General features: G+C 34.4%; 2 protein-coding genes across 2 annotated transcripts in view; one reads left to right on the top strand and one right to left on the bottom strand.

Moving 5' to 3' along the window:
* The window catches only part of LOC112038976 (tRNA ligase 1), a 41,593-nt gene extending 28,982 nt beyond the window's left edge, over positions 1-12,611 (bottom strand). Inside the window, exons 1-11 of the mRNA XM_065772207.1 lie at positions 12,264-12,611; positions 11,056-11,352; positions 10,650-10,700; positions 10,373-10,455; positions 9,841-9,940; positions 6,231-6,309; positions 4,988-5,111; positions 3,769-3,875; positions 2,978-3,106; positions 574-638; positions 264-431 (exon numbers count right to left, since the gene is read on the bottom strand). Of these exons, the coding sequence (XP_065628279.1) occupies positions 264-431; positions 574-638; positions 2,978-3,106; positions 3,769-3,875; positions 4,988-5,111; positions 6,231-6,309; positions 9,841-9,940; positions 10,373-10,455; positions 10,650-10,700; positions 11,056-11,352; positions 12,264-12,452 (1,392 nt within the window). The 5' untranslated portion in view covers positions 12,453-12,611. The remainder of the gene's footprint in view (positions 1-263; positions 432-573; positions 639-2,977; positions 3,107-3,768; positions 3,876-4,987; positions 5,112-6,230; positions 6,310-9,840; positions 9,941-10,372; positions 10,456-10,649; positions 10,701-11,055; positions 11,353-12,263) is intronic.
* An 8,976-nt stretch (positions 12,612-21,587) lies between these two features.
* LOC136067021 (secreted RxLR effector protein 161-like) lies at positions 21,588-22,228 on the top strand. Its single transcript, XM_065772236.1, has 2 exons — positions 21,588-21,648; positions 21,771-22,228. Exons 1-2 carry the CDS (start codon positions 21,588-21,590, stop codon positions 22,226-22,228), a joined length of 519 nt encoding a protein of 172 aa, XP_065628308.1.
* Positions 22,229-25,834: the final 3,606 nt, after the last annotated feature.

The following is a 25,834-nucleotide window of genomic DNA, read 5'->3' as shown; positions in this document are numbered from 1 at the left end:
AGTTTGCAAACTGTGATGCAATGAAAAAACCATCACTACTGTCCAAAGGGAATGCAAAATTTTGTGATTTGACAGAAAATATATGAAAAATAGCAATAAAAGATAAGAAGCTATATCAGCTATAAAATAAAGCAGTAAAAAAATTGGCAAGCACCGGTGCCCAAAACTATCTAAGCAGGCAATTTCAGAATCATCCCATTATAAAAGTAAATTTGATGAAAATTAACATTTTAGAAGATAGCAAAAATGGATTGTAGCAGGACCTGCAATTTGGTGGTTGAATAATCAGCAGGATGAGATTGTAAAAATTTTGAAAGAACAGATTTATCCGCATTTCTTGAATGGGTGGCGCCAGCTTCTTCATCCCCGAACCAATCTGAACGGTCAGGGCAAAAGGAAGTGCCAACACTCTGAAGAAGTGCTTTTATTTGCTGCAGTAAAATTTTAAAGAGAGAGAGAGAGAAAAAAAAATACACATAACTGATATGAATTCTTAATCATCCACTTTATCAATATCAAGTATCATTGCCACATTCAAATACGATACTTCAAATTACAGGAACTCCATGGTACCTGCTTTTCATCTGTCCTGTTTGCAGCACAAATTTCCCTAAGGCTTGGTCCCAAATCAAGGCCAGCTGAAATACAAAGCAAAATCAGGTATTACCTGATGATCAAGACTCAATTTCAGTTTTAACTTTTAACTAGCATTTTCATTGGTCAAGAAAGTAAACTTCAATGGGGTAAAAAGCAATTCAGCCATTTTTGTGATAAGTAAGAGTAATTGTATTAATTAAACAATAATTGTACAATAATTCCAGATTTGCAGTTTAATTCTACAGGCTATATAATCAACTGCTCCAATGAAAAGATTCAGCAATGCAAAAACCAATTCAGCTATCCAATGATTTAAAAGGAATTACGTAGTGCAAGCAACGTAGATTTACATAGAGGGATCCCCATNCATAAAGACTCCTTCCAGTACATAAAGCAAATATAATTATATAATTTACAAGATATTTGCCTATGACCTTTTTTGGATTGCCACTGGGGTCCATATTCAAGGCTCAATTATTATAACAGAATGAATGGAACGAAAACCTGCAGGGTGGAAGAAGCTATATCTCTCAAAGGAGAGAGGATTGAGCTTACTAAGAGCATAGTACCTTCACATTGTACATGTTTTTAATTGTCCCTCTTTAAAATTCCCATTCTAAATATGGTGTATTATTAGTACAAAAATATGGTGAATCTTGAAGGGTTAGACAACAAAGGAAGTCAAGGGTTTGCACGGAGTTAGTCTTTGGAAGTGCATAGAGAAGACTGGGATACTTTTAATAGCTCTGTAAGATTTTCTGTTACACAAATTCGTTTTTGTCACATTGTATGGCATTGGGACTCTTGTATGGAAGATGTCTTCCCTAAACTATTTCAGAAGGAATAAACAAGAATGTTTATTCTAACTGGAATCAGTTCAGCCAATCACCCCAAGATTGGGAGTTGGAGTCCATGGATAATTTCTGTGACATATTATATTCTAATTTCCCTTCTGGACAATGGGAGGATTGATTAACTAGGAAACCTCCCAAAGTAGAAAAGTTTGACATCCATTCTAACTATGGAGTCTTGAAGGGTTCTATATAGTGTTCTAGGAGAAGCATATCTTTGTTAACAAGGGAGTTATAGCTCAACTGGTACTTCCTCCTCCCATAATAATGGGATGGAAGGTGAGAGATCATAAGTTTAAGACCCACAAGGTGCCTGTGTGACTTACCAATCCCCCGCCCACGCTATCCCTCCAACCCCCCCCCCCAAAAAAAAAAATAAAAGCATACCTCTGTTAAGGGGCCTCGAAAAAAAAAAAAAAAAAAAAATTGTTGCCCAAGGCAGTAGCATTGGATAAAAAATGTTAATAGTAGATCATCTTCAAAAGCACAATATATTGATTATCAATTGATATTGCATAGAGGGGAGTCCATTGACCACCTTCTACTTCATTGCACAGCAGCAAGAGATATTTGGTTGCTTGCAATTATGCTAAAAATTGTGGTTTAGATGCTAGGCTGTTGGCAAGGGAGATTTCATCATCATAGCATCTCTAGAGCTTGGGTTGTAGCTCCATTGTGTATCACGTGGACTATTTGGTGTGAGCAAAATAGCAGAATATTTGATGGTTTTGACATTCCAACCATGTCATCAAAAAATTCATGCTAAGATGTTTGTATGTTCCAGTGGTTGTATTAAAAATATCCCCTCTTGCTCTTTCTTAGAATTCTAAGTAGCTAAAACTTGAGATTGTGATTTCCAATGTGGGATATGACATGTATAATGTATCTTCTATTTTGTTTGAATGAATTTTTTAATTATTTAAAAAAAAAAAAAAAAAAGTGCTGCTGTTACATTATATTAGAGACAGACGAAGTGGTTGATTCTTTTCTTTCTCATAAATTTTCTTTTTTCATCTGCATTTTTTATTAATCCTAAAAATTCCTCAAAGCATTAGCATTTGTTGGATCCATTCTTTAGATCCATTAATAAATATGTTACCTATTTCATCAGTTTGATAGTAGCCCTCACGTTATCTCTACATGAAGAGGGCAGTTCCACCACCAATAAAGCATGTAATTCATTATAAGTAACAAGACAACTCCGCAAAGTTCCAGGAGTGTAATAATATCTGCTTCTGATAAATTCAGTTTTTACTCATTATATTTGGACTAACATACTGGTTCTACAAAGCAGAAATTATAATTTTATTCCATGTGCACCAGTCTCAACATAACCTATCACTTCACTACGAGAATATATACCGTCCCTGGGGAAAAACACCTTATCAAAAGGTGAATGAGGGGGTCCCTGTAACACACACTGGCTAACATGGATAAATTTTGAGGGTAAGCAATTAACAATGAAAAATAAACATAGAACCAAAGAATTTCCTAGCTAAGGTAACCAATACCAAAAACAAAACTCATACCTCCCTCAGTTGGCGGCAGAGGAGATTCTTTTAAAACTTTCTCCATGTGTTTTGAGCTCTCTTGACTTACAATACGAGCCACAAGACCTTCTAAAATTTCACCCTGAACCTTTATATGATCTTTTGAACCTGCATATTAAGTTAAAGCAGAGTTAACACGCTCTAGTCTCACTAATAGCTCACTTAAAAAGAGCCACATTTTTAACTTTGGCTAACACCCAATTTTTTTATGAGAAAGAAAAGATTACATAACAAATCATTCCAAGTCAAGAATCAAACACACCAGAATAAAAAATGATAATCTACTTAATATGACAACCACACAATGGACTAAGACACCATATCCAATACCAAGGGCGTCTTTGGAATATATATCCAAATCCATTCCTTCTTGATTGAATTGATTAAAAAGAATTCCTATGGCTCCAACAAGAAAAGTAAATAAGCCTAATACAAGCATGGAAATAGCATATTGCTGGGGATACAAAAAGGTGGGGCAGCAGCATTAATGGTAAGGATGTTATGGCAAGAGGCAATGTGAACTATCCATTTTTTCATTTAAGTTTCAAGAGATTTTTTTTTTTTTTTTCCCTCCTCTTAAGTTGCAGAGCTTCTTGCTTAAATTAAGCAGTTGAGGCAGAAAAGAGTGGTCATCATTCCCAGCAAGCATGATTTGAAATTGTTTTCCAATAGACGTTTAAACTAACAATTTTTTGTTAAAAGAGAACCAAATGAGGCCCCAAAAAATCCCAAGCTAAACAATAGAAGCACATTGCACTTAAAAACATTACCTGGTATAGATATATCTGCAACTTCATCAAGAGCCTTACATACAGGTGTTGCAGTTCCTTCTTCACAGAGGGCATCATAGGCAGCAAAAAATGAAGTCACTGACTTCCTTCAGTTACAAAAATATCAATCAGAAGCAATAAAACTATAGTTTTCCTTAGTCTAGAAAATTTCAACTGGATAATTCTTATGAGAGATGAAAATGAAACTTTCACTGCTTTCTTAGTTTAGGAGTTGTTCAAGTATGGTCACTGTCTACTGAATCATTCTACTCTTTTAATAAAATTATTATTTACTGTAAGATAAATAAATAAATAAAAACCCATCACTTTTTATATAAGGAAAGAATACCGAACATAATTTAAGCTAATATCAAGAAACAGACACACATATTGGCAACTACACATAGCAAGTAAAAGTTCATAGAAGAGAGGAAAACAAAAGCAGAATGACTTGATTATACACACATACAAACAAACACACATGTTGACAACTGGAAATACTAAGTAATAATTTTAATGGAGGACAAAAGCAGAATGACTGATACATACAATCTTCTGTGTGTGTGCGTGTGTATTATAGCAACTAGATATACTATGTTTATTGAAGAAAAAAGTAGAATGACCTAAGTACATGGTAATTATACAAGAGGCTCCTCTAGAAGTTACAACCAAATTTTAAGAGAGTTGTCCAAAAAAGAAGTCAGGGTGATAGATTATTAAAATTCTTCACCTAAAGCCATGCAGATTGACACCTAGACCTTCAGGACGATAGTATCATACAGATATCTGGTTTTTTATGTGCTTGATGCTTCTCATTCTGTCTGTTTTTAAAAAAAAAAATTTGTGTGTGTGTGTGTGTGTATGTGTATAAATATTAATAAACAAAAATACAAAGGATCATGGGGACAGTTGTAGAATACTAAAATACTCAACTATCAACTCATGATTAGTTACATATTCAACAGATTCAAAGTGTCTAAAACACAAGAGGGTCCATTATCATCTAATGATGCCCAATATAGCCTTAATGACAGCATAGTATCTGACTCACAAAGTTAGCATGATCAGAGAACCACAAGCCATGCTTTTGAGTACATATATGTATTTATGCACGTGTGTGTATGTGGAATGAGAGAGAGCAAAAGAGGAGGGAGAGAGAGAGCCTAATTCAAAGCACTCTTCATACTATGCTAAGTAATTGGGATCCTTAGATCATCACCTTGTCGAGAACAACCACACATGATTTGTTGGTAGGCGCCAATTTCTACAAAAAGCAATTATTTCAGGAGTAGAGTAGAATTTTGGCTTTCCGTTGCCCAATTCTGTGATTGCTGTCACTACCACTGCCCAAACAAGAAAGCACAAAAATTGTGAAGCATTAAAGAATAATGTTGACGTCAATGAACAATGAGATAGATTCATCATGACATAATAATATTGACAAAAGAAACACCAATTGAGAAACATGCATTGATGTTGAGAAAAGAAATTTATAAGGAAAAAAAAAAATGTTTTCGTAAGTGAGGTGCAGAAGGAGGGCACCAGGACAGTTTCATCCTCAGGACATAGCCTAAACCTTTGTAACCAAACCTAGGAGTGTTTGAAATCCTGAGTACAGTACACGAATTATATGCCATTTAAATGTTTTAACATTTATACTACAATGAAGTTGAAGGTGACCAAACAATTCTCTAAATTTGAAGCATACTTTCACTTCTTTCAGGCAGTTGTTCTTTTGACATTTATCTCAAGAATAAGGAGGCTATCCCAAAAACTTAATGTTTGCAACTCCTAAAGATACTTTGCAATTAGTCCAGCCTTCATTGAAACAATACATAAAGCATGTGAGCTCAGGGAACGACTGGCATACTACCTAAATTAAAGAAAATTTCAAAATATATGACCAAATGAATCATGACCTTAGCAATCACACTAATGATGGCTTGACCTATACTTTTTATTTTTTGATAAGTAATAAGAAATATATTAAGATAAAGAAAGGAAGTGTCGCCTGAGTATACTGGAAGTATACATCCGGGACAAAATACAATCAAGCGCATAAAGTACAAAAGTCCAATAAACCATGAACTGAAATAAAAGAACGAAAACCTAACACCTGGTCCAAAATAGTCTTAAAGAAAAAGAGTTTAGGTCTGAAACTGTTTTTTCTGATCTCTCCTGTATGGTATGAAGACCTAAAGTCTTAAGCATCAAGTAGACAATGACTCAACCCATTAATTAAAATCACATACTCAGTCTTAAGGTTCATCACATTTGGATAATTTTACACGGCTATTATCCTTAAACTCAGCTTTTTCTTGAGCTTAAAGTTTTGAAAATAATTAGCCCATGCGTTATATGCAATATGCATAAAAATTTCAAGGATTTATAGCTTTGATTTTATGCAATATCTAAAATAAAAGAGTTATTTGCTGAACAAAGGGAAAAAAAAACTCTCTTACCATAATCTTCTCGGGGACGCTGTCCATGATCTCCAAGAACAGCAGTTACCAGTTCCATGGATATGCACATACGGTTGATCTGAAGGAATGGACAACTTTAGCATTTAAACAACTCAATAAGAGAGAGAGAGAGAGAGAGGGGGGGGACATTCAACAACTAATAAGATTGTACCTAATGCACAAATTCCCACTTTTGTGGGGGAAAGGTGAATGGTAGGCAATTTTATCCCCAATTTTTTTTTTTTTTGGACTGGTTGATCCCCAAAAAAACACACTCAACAACTAACAAACATAAATTTTTAAAGGTAAGAATTTAGATAATAATAATTATAATAGCTTGCTAATTATAATTAAACATAACCCAAGCATGAGGTGAATAGGTCGAAAACTTATATTCAGCCAAAAATATAAAAATAAAAAACATATGCAATCAGATTGATTAACAATAAGTTTGGTCCATTTAGTAAAATACTCTTACGTATCATATGTTTTTTTCTGATCGCAAAATCATAATGTCACCAATATGCTAATGATCTCTAAATCAGATGACACACACGAGGGTCTAGTCATGGGTTCTAAGCCCTACAATTTATTATGTAATTTACCCAACAAAAATAGAAAGGAAAAATCAACATCACAGATATTACTAGCAAAGATACCCAAACATAAGCAAATCAAATGAATGTAAACACACATACCATAAGCATGCTCAAAACTTAAATTCAGCAAAGAAATCATAATCTTACCATAAGGCACAATATATATTTATAAGCAAATTATTGAAAGAAAATAAAGGAAGAAGCAATAAAAAACAGCCTTCCTAAAATTTACAATCGAAGACTCAAATGGTCCATTGAACCAGCTAATGAATGCCAAGAAACCCCCTATCATGGTTTATCATTCACATAAAGAACATAAAAAGACAGATTTGACTTGAATTACTAATCTCCCAATTCTCTCAAAGGTGCAATTAGTCCACTCCCTCCACACTACCCACATAACATAAGATAATGAGGAACCACAACCCACAGCACTACTACAATGCCTTCCATATATCCATTTCCAGCAAAAGAGGGCATCCAACACCTTGTACATCATCCAATGTACCCCAAATGCAAAGAAAACAAAGGACCACAAATCGAAAGCTACTGAGCAATCAAGTAAAAGATGATCCACAAATCACAACTAGTCTTACACATACAACACCAATTAACCACAACCATACTCCTTTTCATAAGCTTATCTATGGTTAGAGTTTAACCAACACCCCATGAAAGATGTACGTTTAGTATCAATGCTACTAGATAGCCCTTATTCCCAAGAAGATTGGTATTGTTATATGAAGGGCTTCAGACCTATCAGTGCCAATAGCCTTGTAGCTCAACTAGCACCTCTTGATGTTTCCAAAAGAGACGTCTAGGGTTCAAATCCCCCCTCCACAACTATAACTATCGAATTATTAAAAAAATATAAAAATATAAAAATAAAAAATAAAAAAAGAAGAGGTTATTCAAACCTATTAGTCTTCTAGGGGGTTCAAATCCCCCCTCCCCCATTATAACTATCAAATTATTAAAAAAATATAATAATAAAATTTTTTAAAAAAAAGCTTAAATCCTATATGAGGTCAAGGATTATACAATGCTAAGAAAACAGAACAGCAAGCAGAAGTGCAATTTTAAATAGCATTAGCCACCCTCATTTTGAAAAATGGTATGGGAATCGTTCTTTAAAGTTATTGTACCCTATTTGTACACGTGCTCAGTAGCTAGAGATGCCCCAATTCATTCAACTTTGGTTAGCCAGTTGGATGGGGAAGGGCATAGTTGGAATGTAAGATTCCTCAGAGGTTTTAATGATTGAGAATTGGAGTGTGAATTTTTTTCCTAGATTCTATATTCATTCTTATTATGAGGACATTTGAGGTACTAGTGCAACTACTTTCCCTAGGAAGAGTATTTGGTGCGTTAAGACTCCAAAGAGGGTTTCTTTGTTTGGATAACAACTAGGGGGAAGATTTATACCATTGGATAACATTATCAAGAAAGGTTTTTCTTTAGTTGGTTGGTGTTGTATGTGTTGGCATAGTGGGGAGACAGTGGATCATTTATTGATATTGCGATGTTGCATATATTTTGTGGAACTTCATCTTTAGAGGTTTTGGGATTCAATGGGTGTTACCAAAGAGGATAGTTGATCTCTTGTTTAGGTGGAAGAAATGGTTTTGGAAGCACTCATTGAATATCTAGAACCTTGTCCCTTTATGTTTGATATGGACATTGCGTAGTGAACGAAATAGGTGCACTTTTGAAGATGCAGAAAGCTTGATGACTCAGTTGGAAGCATTGCTTATTAGAGCTCTGTTCAGATTGATCTTATGTGTGGGGTCTTACAAATAGCAATTCCCTTTTAGACTTCAAAGAATCTCTTTACTGTTGTGCTTTTTTTGGTTTTTAGGCTACTTTGTGTTCATTATTGTGTACATGAAGCAGTCAATTCCCAAAATAAAATATCATTTCTCATCAAAAAGGGTGATTGATAACAAATATGATGCTAGTCAGGAGTGGAGTTCTGATGTTGTTAGAGGCCCAATGAGGTAAATATATGGAAATACATAAGAAATGGTTGGAACAAATGGACTAGGGATGGGAGGTGGTACTAGGANGATAACAAATATGATGCTAGTCAGGAGTGGAGTTCTGATGTTGTTAGAGGCCCAATGAGGTAAATATATGGAAATACATAAGAAATGGTTGGAACAAATGGACTAGGGATGGGAGGTGGTACTAGGATTCACTTTTGGAATGATCATCTCTTTCAATTGCTTTGATGCTTTGATAGTAAGAGGGATAATGGAGTACATATCCTCCCTTTGTTTAGTTACAAAGTAGGAAGGAAAAGCACATGGTATCCCACATATTGAAAATTATGAAAAGAAGTGTTAAAGGTTTAGTTGGACTATCAGTAATTATGATATACTGTTAAAGAGTAAAATGGGGAAAATTGTTAAACTTATTTTCTTGATAAGTAAAATCAATTATATTAAAAAGAGAAGGTACTAAGGGTAAAAAGAGGACAATGGAGTCTATTAGCTATGTACTCATAAATTCCCTTAAAAGTATCAAGAGTACAAAGAATCTACGATATCAACAAACTTGAGGGTCTACTACAATCTTAAGCCATACAACAAAAACAACAACAACCAAACCTTAGTCCCAAAATTTTGGAGTTGAGTATGGATCCTCGATAGACTAATTAGGGTTGACCACATGTATTATTTTTTCATCATTCTATCCTATCCAAAATCATACTCTATCACCTCCTTAATTAACAAGTCATATTTACTACTTCTACTAATGTTAGTCTTATCTACCTTTTTTCTATTCCCTTGACTTGAATCAACCCACTCTTTCTTTACTAGTGCATTAATTGCCCTCCTCTGCACATGACAAACCATCTCAAGCAACTTTTTTTTTTCCACTCATGCATTACCCAGCTTAACTAATATCGTGTAACCCTCCCCTTCCCACTCTCTGTCACTATCTCTCAACCTACTTTTATACACACAAACACGCATCAATCATCCATAGATTAACTAAAAACATATCACCTCAAGAAAATCATTGAACTCTGATTGCTTCTTTGCTGCTTGAGTTCCCCATGCCTCATGAAAAATCCGTCCAAGAACAAAAACACCTACAGCAGTGTATCTGTAAAAGAAACACCCTGTTCAGAAAACCTTTTTTTTTTTTTCACAAGTACAAGAATTTTATTGCGCAACCAAAAAAAAAACCAATAAAGGCCAAGTACACCAGAAGCATACAAGAACCACAAAACAAATTCAGAAATTACAAAGATCAAGGAACTCCAAAAAAGAAGAACAATTAAAATCCCCAATGTCACATGTTATTTCCTAATGCAATAGAGATATCATGCTCTTTAGATCAAGACATAGAATCCCTTCTCCACCAAAAAAAAAAGATCAAGACATAGAATCAAAAAAAGCTATCACTGAATGGGTTGGGTCAAGTGCATTGAATGTGCCTGGCCCAGAATAATTAATCCTGATAAAAATGGGGTAGATTTCAAAGTAAAAATACACACACACAAATATAGAGATTAAGAAAATGTAATAAGCATACATATTTCCAAAGCTGTTTTTCGCATATGCTCCACCCTCATGACCAGCATACATAAAAAGAGACCCAGAATGCTTAAGTGACACCTACAAAAAGCATCATCCTTTAATAAATCAACATGGTGAAAATTATATAACAGAAACCATTAAGTTGTACTTGAATAACCTATAAACTCAAGCAAAAAAGAAGAAGATGAAGATCCTTCATTAATTCAATACCTAGCAAAGGAAAGAATAGTATACAACTCTTTCAAGAAAAGAAAAAAATCGTAAACCCATACCTCCAAGGTAGCCAAGCCTTTAGATACCATCTCTATCATCCTTGTCCTAACCTGCACATATGAAAACAGATAATTAATCAGTGACACTGCCAACTAAAAAAAATGAGACACAATTAGAAAGCAAACTGATGAGGCCATCATCCACAAGGAGGCAACTAGCAAAAGATGATACACAATTCTACAAAAGTTTAGCATGTGGGCAGGACGGCAGGTTAGAGGAAGACATTAGAAATGTGAGCAAAGTAGTGTTAACACAACCAAGAGAGGCATTTAAAAAATAAAAAGTAGAGCAATAATTTGGAAACCACATTTTGAATGCTAGATAGATTCATGGTCCAAATTAAATTTGCTGAAGCTTCATTTGGGAGACACGGCCTGGAAGACAGGAATGGGAATAAGATCGTACCTCTTGATCTGACTTCTCATTTTCAAATTTGGGATAGAACGTAGCTCTTACTTGTGCATGCGTGTATGTAGAGTTATCCACAGTGAAATTTTCCAGCATATTACCCCCGAATAACTTGCTCAAACCAGCACTACTTATTTGAGTGGCTGCTTGCCCACTGTTTTCAGTGATTCCAAGCCCACCAATTCTATTACTAACAGCTTCAGCTGCAACTGCTGAAGCACTGCTTGGAGCTGAAGACGACATACTAGTTTTTGACTTCTCTTTCCAACTCTGACCTCTATGCCCACCGCTTCGCTGCAAAGCAAAATCTCTCCCTCAATTAGCCAGTTAAGCTTAGAAATTCAACTCTAGAGACACCATTGTTTTCTTAAGCAAATTGATTTGATTATTATTACTAATACCATTGCATTTTCTCACTCATAGCGAGAACCACAGTAAGATTACTTGATCATTAATGATTAATTCTTAATTTCTTCCATTAGCATTATAAATAATACAGTTACAAACAAATTTTCACCAAAATCGACATCAGAATACACAACATCAAGAAAATTTGCACATATTCCAGAAATAACTATATATATCAAATACAAAATCCAGAAAATTTTAGCAAAATCTATTAAGCATTCCAAATTTCTTTGTACAGCGTGAATAACACAAATTCAAAATACAGCCAATCAATCACGAACAATAAGATTAACAAAATCATCACCAAATACAAACGAAGAAGCTCGATCAAATATCAAACACATACATAGCAAAGAGTTCAACAAAATGAAACAACAATCAAGCATCCAGCCTTCTTTATACAAAGTGAATCACACGAATTCAAAATACAGCCAATCAATCACTAACAATGAGACTAAGAAAATCATCACCAAATACAAATGAAGAAGCTCGATCAGATATCGAATACATACATGATACATTGCAAAGAGTTCAACAAAATGAAACAAAAATCAAGCATCCAACCTTCTTTATAAAAAGTGAATCGCGCGAATTCAAAACACAGCCAATCAATAACCACCAATAAGATTAAGAAAATCATAAACAATTACAAACGAAGAAGCTCAATCAAAATATCGAACACATACATAGCGAAGAGTTCAACAAAACCAACGAATGTGTCAAAATATCAGCTATTCATTCGCAACAAGAAACGTAAAAAAGCAGTGAGTGAAATTTCTATGACGTGGAGTTGGTACCTGATTGTGCGACATGATTGGATGGGAGTGAGAGAAAGAGGAGGTGAAAGTGAGAGAGCGAGCTAGGGTTGTGTACGATAGAGGAGGAAAGCTGAGGAAGAAGAAGGTTCTGGATTTTTTGAAGGTTAAGAAAGAATAAGAAGGAAGAGTTAGCCTGAGAGAGCTGAGAATCCTCTGCTGTGCCGACATTCAATGCAAGCGTAAGCCTGAGAAAATGTCTACAATATATATATATATAGAGTGATATACTGATACATTACATACAGCACCAGAGAAAGAGAGCATGAATTAAAGCTTGGCGAGAGGGTGACTGGGAGAGAGATGGTACGGGCTGGTGATACCATGAGATTACCTAAATGTACCGTGGGGGCCGTGGGCTGCCCCACGTGGGACAAGGATTACCATAGGCAAGTCCCCGTTTTCTTCTAAAAAATATTTAAAACAAAAGACACGCTCGTGTGGTATATGTTTTTAAAAATTAAAAATTATTATTTAAAAATATTTATGAAAATATATATAGGTGAAAAGGTGTGTTAAAATATATAAAATATTATTTAAAAATTAAAAATAATTGTTTGGAGGGGTTTGATTTGTGTTTTCAAATAATTATTTTTAATTTTTAAATAATATTATATATTTTTTTATACATTTTTTTACTTATAAATATTTTCACATATGTTTTTAAATAATAATTTTTAATTTTTAAACACATTCACCTAACGGGCCCTAAAATGCTCTTTTAGTCTCGATAGAATTTTAGCCAAATATTTTAACAAATATTTTATTTCTCTACTTTAATTAAATATTTTCTCCCTTTATTTTATAACAAATTTTTTTTTTTTTGGTTGTCTTCTCCGTTCCACAGCAACACACAGACCCACCAATCACAAAATCAAGCTACGAATTTTCACTTTAAATATAGGAATTCTTTCTGTTCTTTTTTCTTTTCAAAAATAATAGGAATAAGACAGATATGGCCACAAATACCTTTCAAAATTTACAAGCAGATATAAATATATTGATATATGCATACCCTGCGTTTTTTAAGAGGCTGTTGATAAGCTCTGTTGTGCCTCTGCCTCTCCCTCTCCCTCCTACGCTTCATAATTTTATAAAGTTCTTCAAGATCTCCTGAGCTCTTATCGTGATAGAGATTATTTATAATATGGATTAATTCTTGTTTACCAAAGTATATATATTTTGTCTTCACTTCGAGGTGGCTTAATGAATGTAAGGGCCTAACACAAAAAACGAATTGAGGACCTTAGGTGACCACCTCTTTTACTTATACCGTAGAGCAAACCCTACTTCACTCCTTAGTCCTTAACCACCTTATAAATAAAAACCCTTTTGAGCTAAGCCCTACAGATTGTCAGTGGCCAATTTTGCCTATAACATTATTTTATGCTAAGTCGCATAGATTTTGTTTCTCCAAAAAAAAAAAAAATGTCACATAGATTATTGTATTTTTTTACTTTTTTTTTTTCACGTAAAGGCCGGCTGGTCTTCATCTGTCTGCATCTTTCTTGCGTTACTATAAATAACATTCATATGTATGATTATTCTCAGACAAAAAATCAAAATAGAAGATTATATATTTATTTATGCTTATTTAAACATACATATAATTTAGGTTTATACAACTTGGCCACATCTATTTGGATGTGACCAAGTTGCATAAACCTAAATTATTTATTGTTTTTTATTAAATAAAATACTTCTTAGCACTTACTTAGCGCACATAGTAAATTATACATAAGCAAATAAGCCAAAAAATTTTAAAAGAAAAGAAATGTCCATTTGGCAAATTTAGTTTTACTTTCTATTTCATATTTCACTAAATAATCAACTTTATCTCACCACTATGAAAAAAGAAAAAAAAAAGCTATCGAATATTATAAGACGCTGAAGTCACACACTACCTAAAGAGAGAGAGAGAGAGAGAGAGAGAGGGTGTTGAACTTCTCCGTTCTCCCCAAGATTTATTAAAATCTTTGATTATGGTAAGTCTCCTTTGAAGTAATTTTCCAACTAGCATAATTGTGGGAGTCAATATAATAAGTTAGCATGCGGTGGAAACAAAACTGGAAACTAGCATCTCAAATCTATGAAACTCGAGTTCGATGACAAACTCGAGCTTTAAAGACTCGAGTTCTGGTGCTGAGCTAGAGTAATTTATCCACATGGAACTCGAGTTTATCAAACTCGAGTTCTATAGAAGTATCTGCAGATATGAAGAAGAACCGAAGAACAAGATCGGAAGCCAAAACTAAAGGAAGAATCTGGAGAAGCAAAACAGAGATCTAGAGAAGCAGAGGAAGAATCTAGAGAAGTAGATCTAAAAAAGTAGAACAATCTAAAAAACAGATGAAGTGATCTGGAATAAAGAAGTGCAAAAGCAGATGAGAAAGAACAGGGGAAGAAGAAGAAGAAGAAGAAGAAGAACAATCTGGTCTGAAAGAAAATGGTGGAACTTGAGTCTTAAAAACTCGAGTTCCATGTGGAATTTTTTCCATATCGGATGTCATCACTTGCAACTTGAGTCTTAAAAACTCGAGTTCTATCTTGGAACTTGAGTTTTAGAAACTTGAGATGCTAGTTTCCTAAATGGTTTTGCAAACTAGACAGCTAACTAAAATATTAAAAATAAAGTTAAATGGAAAAAAAAAAAAAAAAAATCGTCTCCTTTCACTAGCTCATTCTTCCAATTTTTTCCCTTCTTTGATACAAAACATTATCACTTTTGAGAACCAATATTTGGATTTCAAATCAAGAGATTCAGAATGTAATACTAATTTCTATGAATTTGAAATCTCTTGTTTTTATCTGCTCACAAGTTCTTGAAATTCAAAATGTTAAATTCATTGTTGGATGCAATGAATTTTAGTTTAGAATTATCTCTTCATCATGGTGTAATTAATTGTCAAACTAATAAAATTTTAGAGAGTTGCTATATCCATAATATTTTCACAACAAATCATAGGTAGTTAGTTGTTATTAGTTCTAATTTTAACCTACCACTGAAATTACTTTTCTACCCCACCAGTAATAACCCTTGACAACCTACCACATAGAATTTGTTGTAAAAACGCTGTGGACATAGCATTTCTCAAAATTTTATATATAATATTAAAGTGAATACCCAAAACACAATTAGAATCTAAATTAGTTTCTAATAGTTATCTAATTTTGTGTCACGCGTCTAATTCAATTTTCTTAATTTTGATGTCAAGTGGCTAACTAAAATTCTGAGCTCGAAAGTCAAGATAGCTACCATACTCACTTAGGACCTAGGTAAAACCACCTCTGACCTCATAATCATTAATCACTACTATTAAATATTTTCATAGATGAACATTGGTTACAACCTGATGTTTTTTTGTTTTTTTTTATGAATGACTACAACTTACAACATAGTTTTTAATTATGTTAACTGTCTCATCCCCACAATTCTAAGATCGAAATTCTAGTTCCTTTAAAATTACAAATACCAATCTGGCAATCTCTCTCACAATTTCTGGCTACATATATGTTTTCATATTTTTGACTTCCAATGAACAATAATGTTTATGATATTATCTTTACTAGAAAATGTTGTTACTAAATTCCCTTTTAGAATATTATTTTTGCTTTGAACAATTGAACTATTAAAACAATGGTCTACATTCAAGATTTTATGTAAGTCTAAATCATCAAAAATGGACAGCATAAGTTAAAACTCTATAAAATAAGATAAAAAATTATGCTTCATTAAAAGCTCTCAACATATAATTCATCAGAGATAAGTATGTTGCATTGGGGAGAGAGGGAGACAATCATTTGATAAATTCGGTATCATTTATGTAACAAAGCATTACATTCGCTGATGGGAAAAAAATTAATTATAATTTGTATGCATCATCTACTGAATACAAATTCATGGGTTGGTTAATACTAAGGGTCTGGTTAACAGTTACCCTTAGCATGGTTGTCAAAATCATGATCTGGATCATAATATCACACAATTTTATGATCCCACCTCACCAAAACATTTAGGATCGCGTTATGATTGTAAAAATGTAGGATCATGTATGATCGTATAGGATTGTAGGATTGTATGAGATCCTACCAATACATAAATTTTTGGTTTTTCTATGGGATAAATTTTTGGTTTTGAAGAAACTTTAAGGGTTTTTATTTTTCCATGTTGTGATGGTATGGCTTTTTATTTTTTCTAGAAAATTATGTTAATGTAGTAATGCTTTCTAGTTTCTAGTTCACTTATAATCAAAATGAAGGAATGCTTCATCATTTTCTAAATGAAGAATTTGATGTTAGCTTTCCTACCTTTTAAGCTATAATATTGTTAAATTTTTTTGATCAATATACTAACTTGTGTTAAGATATTACTAAAAATTATATATATATATATAATTTTATCAGTTATGCTTGTTGTATGGGCTAAAATCTGAGGACCCTAACTGATTGGGCTAGACTAATATCCAAGACAATTAATTTGAAGAGAAAGGTTTTTAGGACTAACAGTTGAGTCTAAATCAATATTTTCACACAAAAATTGAAAACAAAGCACTGCAAGGAAAATTTGTATGATAAAACAAGACTTGGATTTTATTTCTTCTTCCTTAGAATTACTGAGGAGCGTTTACACTTAAAGAAAGATATAGGATTGGACTTCTTTCAATATTCCAAGTGTTCTATCTTTTTCTCTCTATTTCTAGATTAGATCCCTTTACATGGGGGATCTCTTCCTATTTGTAGTCTTAATGCTTCAATCATGGTCATCTACATAGGGGGTGGGTGATTCTTCTCGCAAGATATTTATCTCATCCTTCTCCTCCCCTCCTTTTGAGGCTGTGGTGAGCAGGTAATAGGCTGTTGTGGCACTATTCAGGTGTCATTCAACCATTAATGCGGCATGCTTAGTTGGTGCAATGCATTTAATGTGGAGGTGATGGTGTCTTCACCATGAAGTTTCCTTCAATTCTTGCCAAGATAGTTATTATTACCTTCCTTGGGCCAACACATTCAGTTTCGTCCAAGAGCTCTTCAACGTCCTCGACTTGTCCTTCTCTAAGTTCCTTCCTCGGACAGACTTTTGTTTCAGCCTATCTGGGCCCACATAACTCATTTGAACATTTGGTTAGGCCCGTTTAGACTTCGGCTTAGGCCAAATTTGCTATAAATCTCTTTGGCCCTCAAACTTGTATTTGTATGTATTTGTATATTGATTGATTTTTTAGCATGCTTTGTAATTGTTGTTGAGTAGTATAACTTAAATAGTTGAGTGTGGACCTGTATCTTGATACCTTTTGCAGCTCTAGTATACATATATACAATGTTTACATAGATAATGAAATGGATGATGATGGTTAAAACGGTGATTATAAGAACCTTAGAATGAGAATGATTAAATGTTCACTTCACCTTAATATTTATCTTGCTTTTGGATTTCATAATGTAGTTAGCTAGTTTCCATTTGCTAACTTTTTGGATTTTAAACTTATAACTTAGAACTTGGAAAATTTATTCCATATGTGTTGATAAATATTTTGGTACTTGATTGCTAATTAAACATTAATTGAACTTTTTAGATACATTGGGTCAAAACTCAAATATACTTGTTTCGTTAGTATAGACGTAACGATTGTTAGAAACTAAAAGAATATGGACAGACACCCAAAGTGAGCATGTTCCTTGTTTGCCTTAGAATGATTGTAACATCCAGGAGTTATGGAGTAATGGTTTGGATCCTTACTCTACCCCACTAAGTCCACTATTCCACTCAATATTAATGGAATGGTGTGTATATAAAACCAAGAGTGGTACCCATTGAACAGTGAAAAATTTTGCATTTTTCATAGTTTTACAGAGTGTTGTAGGCTCTTACGTTGTGGTTATGTTTGCATCACTCTAGTAGTTGCAACACCGTCGGAGAAACATTTTGTGAATAGCTGGTTTGCGTGGAGGCTGGCTCTAGACAGCTAAAACAATCTCAAAACTCTGGTGATCATCGTTATGCCAAGAGAGGTATGCCAAAAACGATTACTTTATTCCGCTGCAAATTCTATTTCTTACATTGGTATCAAAGCTTTTATAGGTTGTTCTCGATGTCATAGGCATATATGATTAGTTCTTAATGCGTTTTATGCTTCTGAGATATATTATGAATTTCTATGCACCTTACGTGGCCTTCAATGGCAAGTTTTGATTCTGAGCATTTCATGCCTTGAAATTAATATATGTTTTTATATTACATGTATTAACATCTCCCTTAAGTTTCAATGCAAATCTCTAAGGTGTGCCATGAGATATAGTTTAACAAAACTTAGAACACCGAAACTTTAAGGACAAAACTGCTCTTATATGATTTCTATTTGCAAAATATGATTTCATATTATGAATCTATATGTTATAAGTTTAAAATATGTATATGGTATGTTAAAAATGGACTTGAAATGAAGAAGATATAAAACTTTGAAGTTCATGTCTAAAACTTGTTTTTTGCTAAAAGAAGTCGAAGGATGAAGGTTGAAGACAACCTGCACATCACGTGTCTTTCACTTGCACAAAGGGCTAGAGTTGTAGCAAATAAAATAAAAACAAAAAAAGGGGTCCCACAAATAGTTTATTTCCTCAATATTGTTTGTAATTTAANTGTCCTCCATGATTCAAGAGCTTAAATCAACTGGAAACAATTTTACTGACGAACAACAAGTCCAGGTAGTGATTCGTTCACTACCAAGTTCATGGGAGACGATGTGTCAAAACTTGACACATAATGAGAACATCAAAACATTTGATGATGTGGCTCATCACTTGGAACTTGAAGCTGAGTGCCTTGAAGTAGCCAAGCCAATTAGTTCTGTGCACATGGTTGAGACTAGCTCGCATAAGGCATCTATGCCTAAATGCAAGCAACCTAATTATGCTCTTGGATAAGAGAGACCTAATGGGCCACCGTCTAAGAAGGCTAAGTTTGTCAAGCGCAATACTAGAGGAAAGCGTGTAAAGAAGGACAAGTCTAAGTTGACTTGTTATAATTGTGGAAAGAAAGGACATTTTGCTCGTGATTGCACTGAGCCAAAAAAGGTAATACCTAATCCTACATCTCACCATGTTTTTATAACTAGCCATGTCCTTGTTACTAATTCTTCTCTTATGTGGACTATAGACTTAGCAGCAACAGAACATGTAGCGAGAGATAGAGTGGGATTTGTGGAGTACCGTCGAATTCCTATTGGGAGTAGAGACATCAAGGTGGGAAACGGAGCTAGCGTGGAGGTACTTGGAATCGGTACCTACAAGCTAGAGTTGCAAGGTGGTTGCACTTTGTTACTCCATGATGTATTGTATGCTCCAGAGATCCGGAGCAACTTACTTTCTATAGTTAGTTTATTAAGACTTGGTTTTTGATTTATTTTTTAGAATAATTATGTTTTATTGCATTTGGGAACAATTTATTATGGCCATGGTCTTATTTCAAATGTTTTTTTTTAATTTTGGATATTGAATATTATATTAATGATAGTTTAGTTTTTTTTACTTTATCTGATAATGCTTCTGATAATTCAATTATTTGGCATGCTAGGCTTGGCCATATAGGGCAAGAGAGGATGACTAGGTTAGCTAGAGAAGGCCTTATAGGCAATCTCACTATGGTCACTTTGTCCACATGTGAACACTGTCTTGTGGGAAAGTAAAAAAGAAAACCGTTTGGAAAAGCCACAAGTGCATCTTTTCCATTGCAACTAATCCACTCTGATATATGTGGTCCAATGAATGTGAGGGCAAGGCATGGAGGTTTCTACTTCACCACATTTATAGATGACTATACACGTTACGGTTATGTTTATTTGATTTCGTATAAGTTTGAGGCTTTAGATTGCTTTAGACGATACATGAGATTGGTTAAGAATCAATTAGACAAGAGCATTAAGGCTCTCATAACTGATCATAGGCGTGAGTATCTATCTGAGCAATTCAAGGAGCTCTGTGATGAAAAGGGAATTGCAAGGCAGTTAACGATGCCCTATACACCGCAACAAAATGGTGCGGTGGAAAAGAGAAATCAAACATTGCTAGAGATGGTTAGGTCAATGATGGCGTAAGCTAACCTAGTGATTTCGTATTGGGGGAAAGCACTTTTGACTGTAGCCTATATACTTAACCTAGTGCCCTTTAAATCAATATCTTCCACACCTTATGAACTATGGACCAGTAAGAAACCTGACTTGAATATCTTGCAACCATGGGGTTCAATAGGTTATGTTCATAATACTTCTCATAGATATGGGAAGTTAGGGCCTAGAGGAAAGAAGTGTATCTTTATAAGATATTCTGAGCATTCCAAAGACTATGTGTTGATACGTGAACAACCAGATGGAAGTGTGACTGAATTGGAGTCACTTGATGTTGATTTCATTGAAAGTGAATTCCCTAACACAGGTGAGGTTGAAAAGAACTTGACTCTTTATTAAATAATGGATCAAGAGGTAAGCACCCCAAGTAGACTAGTAGAGGACAAGAAAGAAATTCTTGAAACTCCTAGAGACAGTGGGAGTGACTCACAACCTAGTGGGAGCACACCACTAGAAGTTATTCCACAACAACCTCAACCATATAGAAGCAACCATGGTAATGTTCCTCGTTGTCGTTTTGAGATTGAGGGGGAAGCTTTCATGATTGCTTCACAGGATGATGATGAGCCAAAAATTGTGCAAGAGGTTCTCTCATCTTATGTTAGTGAATAGTGGATGAAAGTAATGAATGATGAAATGGAGTCTATGAGGACTAATCAAGTCTGGGATCTGGTAGACCTACCGTCAGGATGAAAAGAAATTGGGAACAAATGTGTTCTTAAAATCAAATGCAAGGCAGATGGGTCAATAGAAAGGTATAAAGCCCGATTAGTGGCAAAATGATACACTCAAAAGGAGTGTTGACTACAAGGAAACCTTTTCTTCAGTTGTGAGATTTGCCTCTGTTCGACTCATTCGAGCCATTGTTGCAAACTTGAATTTGGAATTATACCAAATGGATGTTAAGACAGCTTTTCTCAATGGAGAACTAGATGAAGAAATCTATATGGATCAACCTATTGGCTTTGTGACCAAAGGTCAAGAGCACAAAGTGTGCAAACTTAAGCGATCTATACATGGTTTAAAGCAATCATCTAATCAGTGGTATCTGAGATTTCATCGAGCCATTCTATCGAATGGGATTACAATGATCGAAGAAGATCACTATGTCTACGTAAAATGATTTAAGGGAAGTTTCATTATTTTGTCATTGTATGTCGATGACATATTATTGGTCGATAATGACATGGAGATGATTATCACTACAAAAGGGTGGTTGTCCTCTAACTTTGAGATGAAGGACATGGGTGAGGTAGATTATATTCTAGGGGTTAAAATCCTTAGGGATCGCTCAAATAAACTTTTAGGTTTATCACAACAAGCCTACATTAAGAAAGTTCTTGAGCGTTTCCAAATGCATAATTGCAAGCCATAGATACTCCAGTTGCAAAAAATGAGAGCTTAAGCCTTGATATATGTCCTAAGACTCAAGATGAAAAAGAAAAAACGGCTTGTGTTCCTTATGCTAATGCAGTTGGAAGCTTGATGTATGCAATGATGTGTACTCGACCCGATATATGTTATGCTGTTGGATTAGTTAGCAGATTTCAGTCTAATTCAAGACTTGCTCATTGGAATGCTGTCAAGAGGATATTAAGGCATCTTAAAGGGACAGCAGACTACATCCTTTGTTATCAAGGTTCAGATTTGCATATGATTGGCTATAGTGATGTTAATTGGGGTAGTGACCTAGATGAATGCAAATCTACATCTGTATATGCTTTCTTGCTAAATAATAGCGCCATCACTAGAAGTAGCAAGAAACAACCATGTATAGCATTATCAACTATGGAAGCTGAGTATGTAGCATGTTCAACAGCTGTTTAGGAAGCAGTTTGGTTAAGGAGGTTCTTTTAGATTCTTAAGGTTGTCAAGGATGCTTCAGATCTCGTTACGGTACATTGTGATAGCATGGCAATACTTGCCTATGCTAAAAACTCAAAGTAGCATGATAAAACCAAACACATTGATATACGATATCACTACATTCGAGACATGGTTGCTCACAATGAAGTGGTTCTAAAACACATTTTTACAAGCCTCATGATTACTGATCCACTAACAGAGCCTAAAGGAAGGGATGTCTTTCAGGCTCATGTTAGGAGTTTAAGGCTACGTAGAATATGATGATATGTTGTTTTTTTTTTACTTACCATTTATTGTACTCTTTTGAGATATTTTGTTTTAAATGTATATGATGTTATTCAGTTAATAATATGTATGTTTACACACACATGTACCATATGATGAGTTCTGTAATATGAAAGGTATGTCGGTAGGCCTAGGTCGGCTCACTCACATAAGCAATCACTTTTGGCGCTTGAGTAGTGAACAGAGATGAGACATTGTGTCATTCAATGCTTATGTAGCATATATAGACGGTTGACACAAGCAGATATCACCTTAGTTGGGACTAAAATGAGGTCTATAATATATTTATCTTAATTAGACCATACATGGATAGCCCATCATCCATGTAGCCTGTGGTTAGCCAGATGCAAGACCTTATTTGATGCCTAAGATGGCAAGCGAATAAAGGACTAAAGTTAGGCGCTTGAGTAGCGACTAGACTAAGATTTGTACGGTGTATTAAGTTAAGACATATGCTCTTACTTAAGAGAACTCCACCGTAGCATGTATTTCATACTACATGTTCTTGCTCGACCAAAAGTGGAGGTGAGAGAATAAATCCCTGCTTCTTCACCGTGTGATTCCTATAGATCTTTCATTAAGATTCTACTTATGCCCATGTTACTTTTGACTATGTCATGAAGCTGAGGTTTTGATGTCTGCTACTTTGGCATGTTACCTATGACCATGTTGGATCTGGTTTGAAGGGACATTGCTAGGAAAGTGATTGGACCAAAGTTAAAGGACATGAGTGCAAAAGAAAGATTATTTTTGTAACATATCCTTATATTTGTACTCATTATCGACAGGTTATAGTGCTTATGGTAGCGAAATAATCGTGAGTACATCTAGATAATTATGGTGGATCAAGCATAAGTCTAAGTATTAAACTCAATAGGGGTTAGAGATGCTTGATTCGATGTGTTAATATATGTCTGGGGCATAATAAGACACTCTAGGGACGTTGCTATGTTGGTCTTGGTATAAGATTTAGTATAGTGCTCCCAAATATGTTTTTCAAGTGTGCTCAACGGTTGCACAACCTATTTGCCAATATGAACGCATTGAGAAACACATTGAGAGATGGATAATAGGGCCATGCCTACAGTGGATGAGTGGGAGATGTTAGAAACAAAAAAAAAAAAAAATATATGGACAGACACCAAAAGTGAGCATGTCCCTCCATTTGCCTCAGAATGATTGTAACATCCAGGAGTTATGGAGTAATGGTTTGGATCATTACTCTACTCCACTAAGTCCACTATTCCACTCAATATTAATGGAGTGGTGTGTATATAAATACCAAGAGTGGTACCCATTGAACAGTGAATGAATTTTGCATTTCTCATAGTGTTTACAGAGTGTTGTAAGGCTCTCAAGTTGTGGGTTATGTTTGCATCACTCTAGTAGTATGCAACACCGTCGGAGAAACATTCTTGGTTTGTGGATTATACAAACTAGAATTTAGAACGTGTTTAAATAGCTGGTTTGTGTGGAGGCTGGCTCTAGACAGCATAAAACAATCTCAAAACTCCTGCGTGATCATCGGCTTATGCCAAGAGAGGTATGCCAAAAAATCGATTACTTCTATTCCGCTGCAAATTTTCTATTTCTTACAACGATGTATGACATGCAAATTACATCATATGATGCAAATCTTTATTTATTTATTTTTTTTATGGTTGAATTCATAATTTATGTGATTATTCAATATACAAAGTTGCCATCAATGTGTTTATTGCTTAAAATCTGAAAATAGGCAACATCTTACAATTCACGATCTGATCTTACGATTCCACCTACCTTCCATGATCCTTCGTAAGATCTTGATCTTAACAATTTTAGAAAAGTTTTGATACAGCTTTCATGAGAAATATAAAAAACTGTAAAAAAGTATTCTTAATTGCTTGGTATCTTTTGGCACTCTAATTCCGACAATGGCTAAGTAGTTCTTAACATGGTTGTAGGCTTGAGGCTTGTCAAATGTGTTTCAACCCTCCTTTGGCAGATTTTGCAACTTTATCAGACCCAAAGTTTTAGACATTTGGATCCCTCCTTCCATGGTATTCTTGGGCTTATCACAGCTTTAAAATTTTTAGCTTTAGGCATTTTAAACCCTTCCTCCATAGAATTTCTAGCTTATCATGCCTGGCTATATCTAAATAGTGTGTCACACTGTCGCTTATACGGTACTCTTGAAGAAAGCCTTGGGATTATCAATGCTAAAAGGATGAGGTGAAAAAATTAGTAAATTTTCTTGTTGCCAATTTGCCATATGTAGTGGAATTGAACTCAATGTCCCTAATTTGATGGAAATGAAGCATATACTTTTTAGCAATAGCCTGAAAACAAATTGTGGATTGTCTTTATAAAATTGTGAAAAAATATTAATGTAGAATATGTAGTTCTTAGATAAACAATCTATATGTGACATAGAGAATGATAAAGAGATATTTAAACACAATTTAGTGCTTAGGCTAATGTTTTCAGTTTTCACCTTCAAGTATTTATCAAATATAACAAAAATGCTTTGATCATTAGGACCAAGAATTTTCAATGTTCAGATGAATAGATTTATTCTAAGACCTGCCATCTCAAAACCAAGCATATGAACTAGGCATCGGTTATAATATTCAACCTTCTAGTAGTTAAGAATAGAATTAGAACATAATCGTTATATAATTCTTTCTAATAACAATATTCTAACCTTCCCTTAGGGTCCATTCGGTTGGAGATATGAAAAAATGGAAGGACAAAAAATTGCGGGAAGATAGAAAAGTGGAAGGATAGAAAAGATGTAGTTTTCTCTCATGTGTGTTTGGTTAGAGGGATGGAAAAGTGGAAGGATGTAAAACTCTCTTTTTTGGTTGAGAGAAAAAATAAGAGGATGGAAAATGAAGTTTGTAAAAACCAAAGAAGATAGATAAGTGTAGGAACGTGTCTCCTAATTTAATGGCTTAAGATACTAAGCAAAACACGTGCTACAATTAATTTGTGTTATGGGTTGATATTAATCCACAATGTGAAATTTGGACAAGAACACAAACTTCCAACATTGTTTTATTAATTCAGGTGTAATATGTCACATGAATTTCTCTTGAGTGTTTGTCTTACTATTTTCTCTCTTTTTCTATATTCTGTGTGTTCGTCTTCTCTTTCTTCTCTTCCTTTTATATAAGTCATCCTCGTATTTTGTAATAGTCCACTTGGATAGCCTCTGGCCTTATCGAGCCCTTCTTTCTTGATTTTTCATAATGAATGGAGATTTTTGAGGTCTTCTTTACTGTTTAGGTGTACACCTAG

Source organism: Quercus suber, unplaced genomic scaffold (genome assembly GCF_002906115.3).
Source record: "Quercus suber isolate HL8 unplaced genomic scaffold, Cork oak 2.0 scaffold_55, whole genome shotgun sequence".
NCBI lineage: Eukaryota > Viridiplantae > Streptophyta > Magnoliopsida > Fagales > Fagaceae > Quercus > Quercus suber.
This window is presented reverse-complemented; position numbering and strand designations above follow the sequence as displayed.

Bases quoted from the DNA above. Each gene is read 5' to 3' on its own strand.
- LOC136067021 (XM_065772236.1), top strand. From the start codon at position 21,588: ATGGAGATGATTATCACTACAAAAGGGTGGTTGTCCTCTAACTTTGAG. The intron at 21,649-21,770 runs GTGAGGTAGATT...CATAATTGCAAG, and splicing joins CTTTGAGATGAAGGACATGG to CCATAGATACTCCAGTTGCA.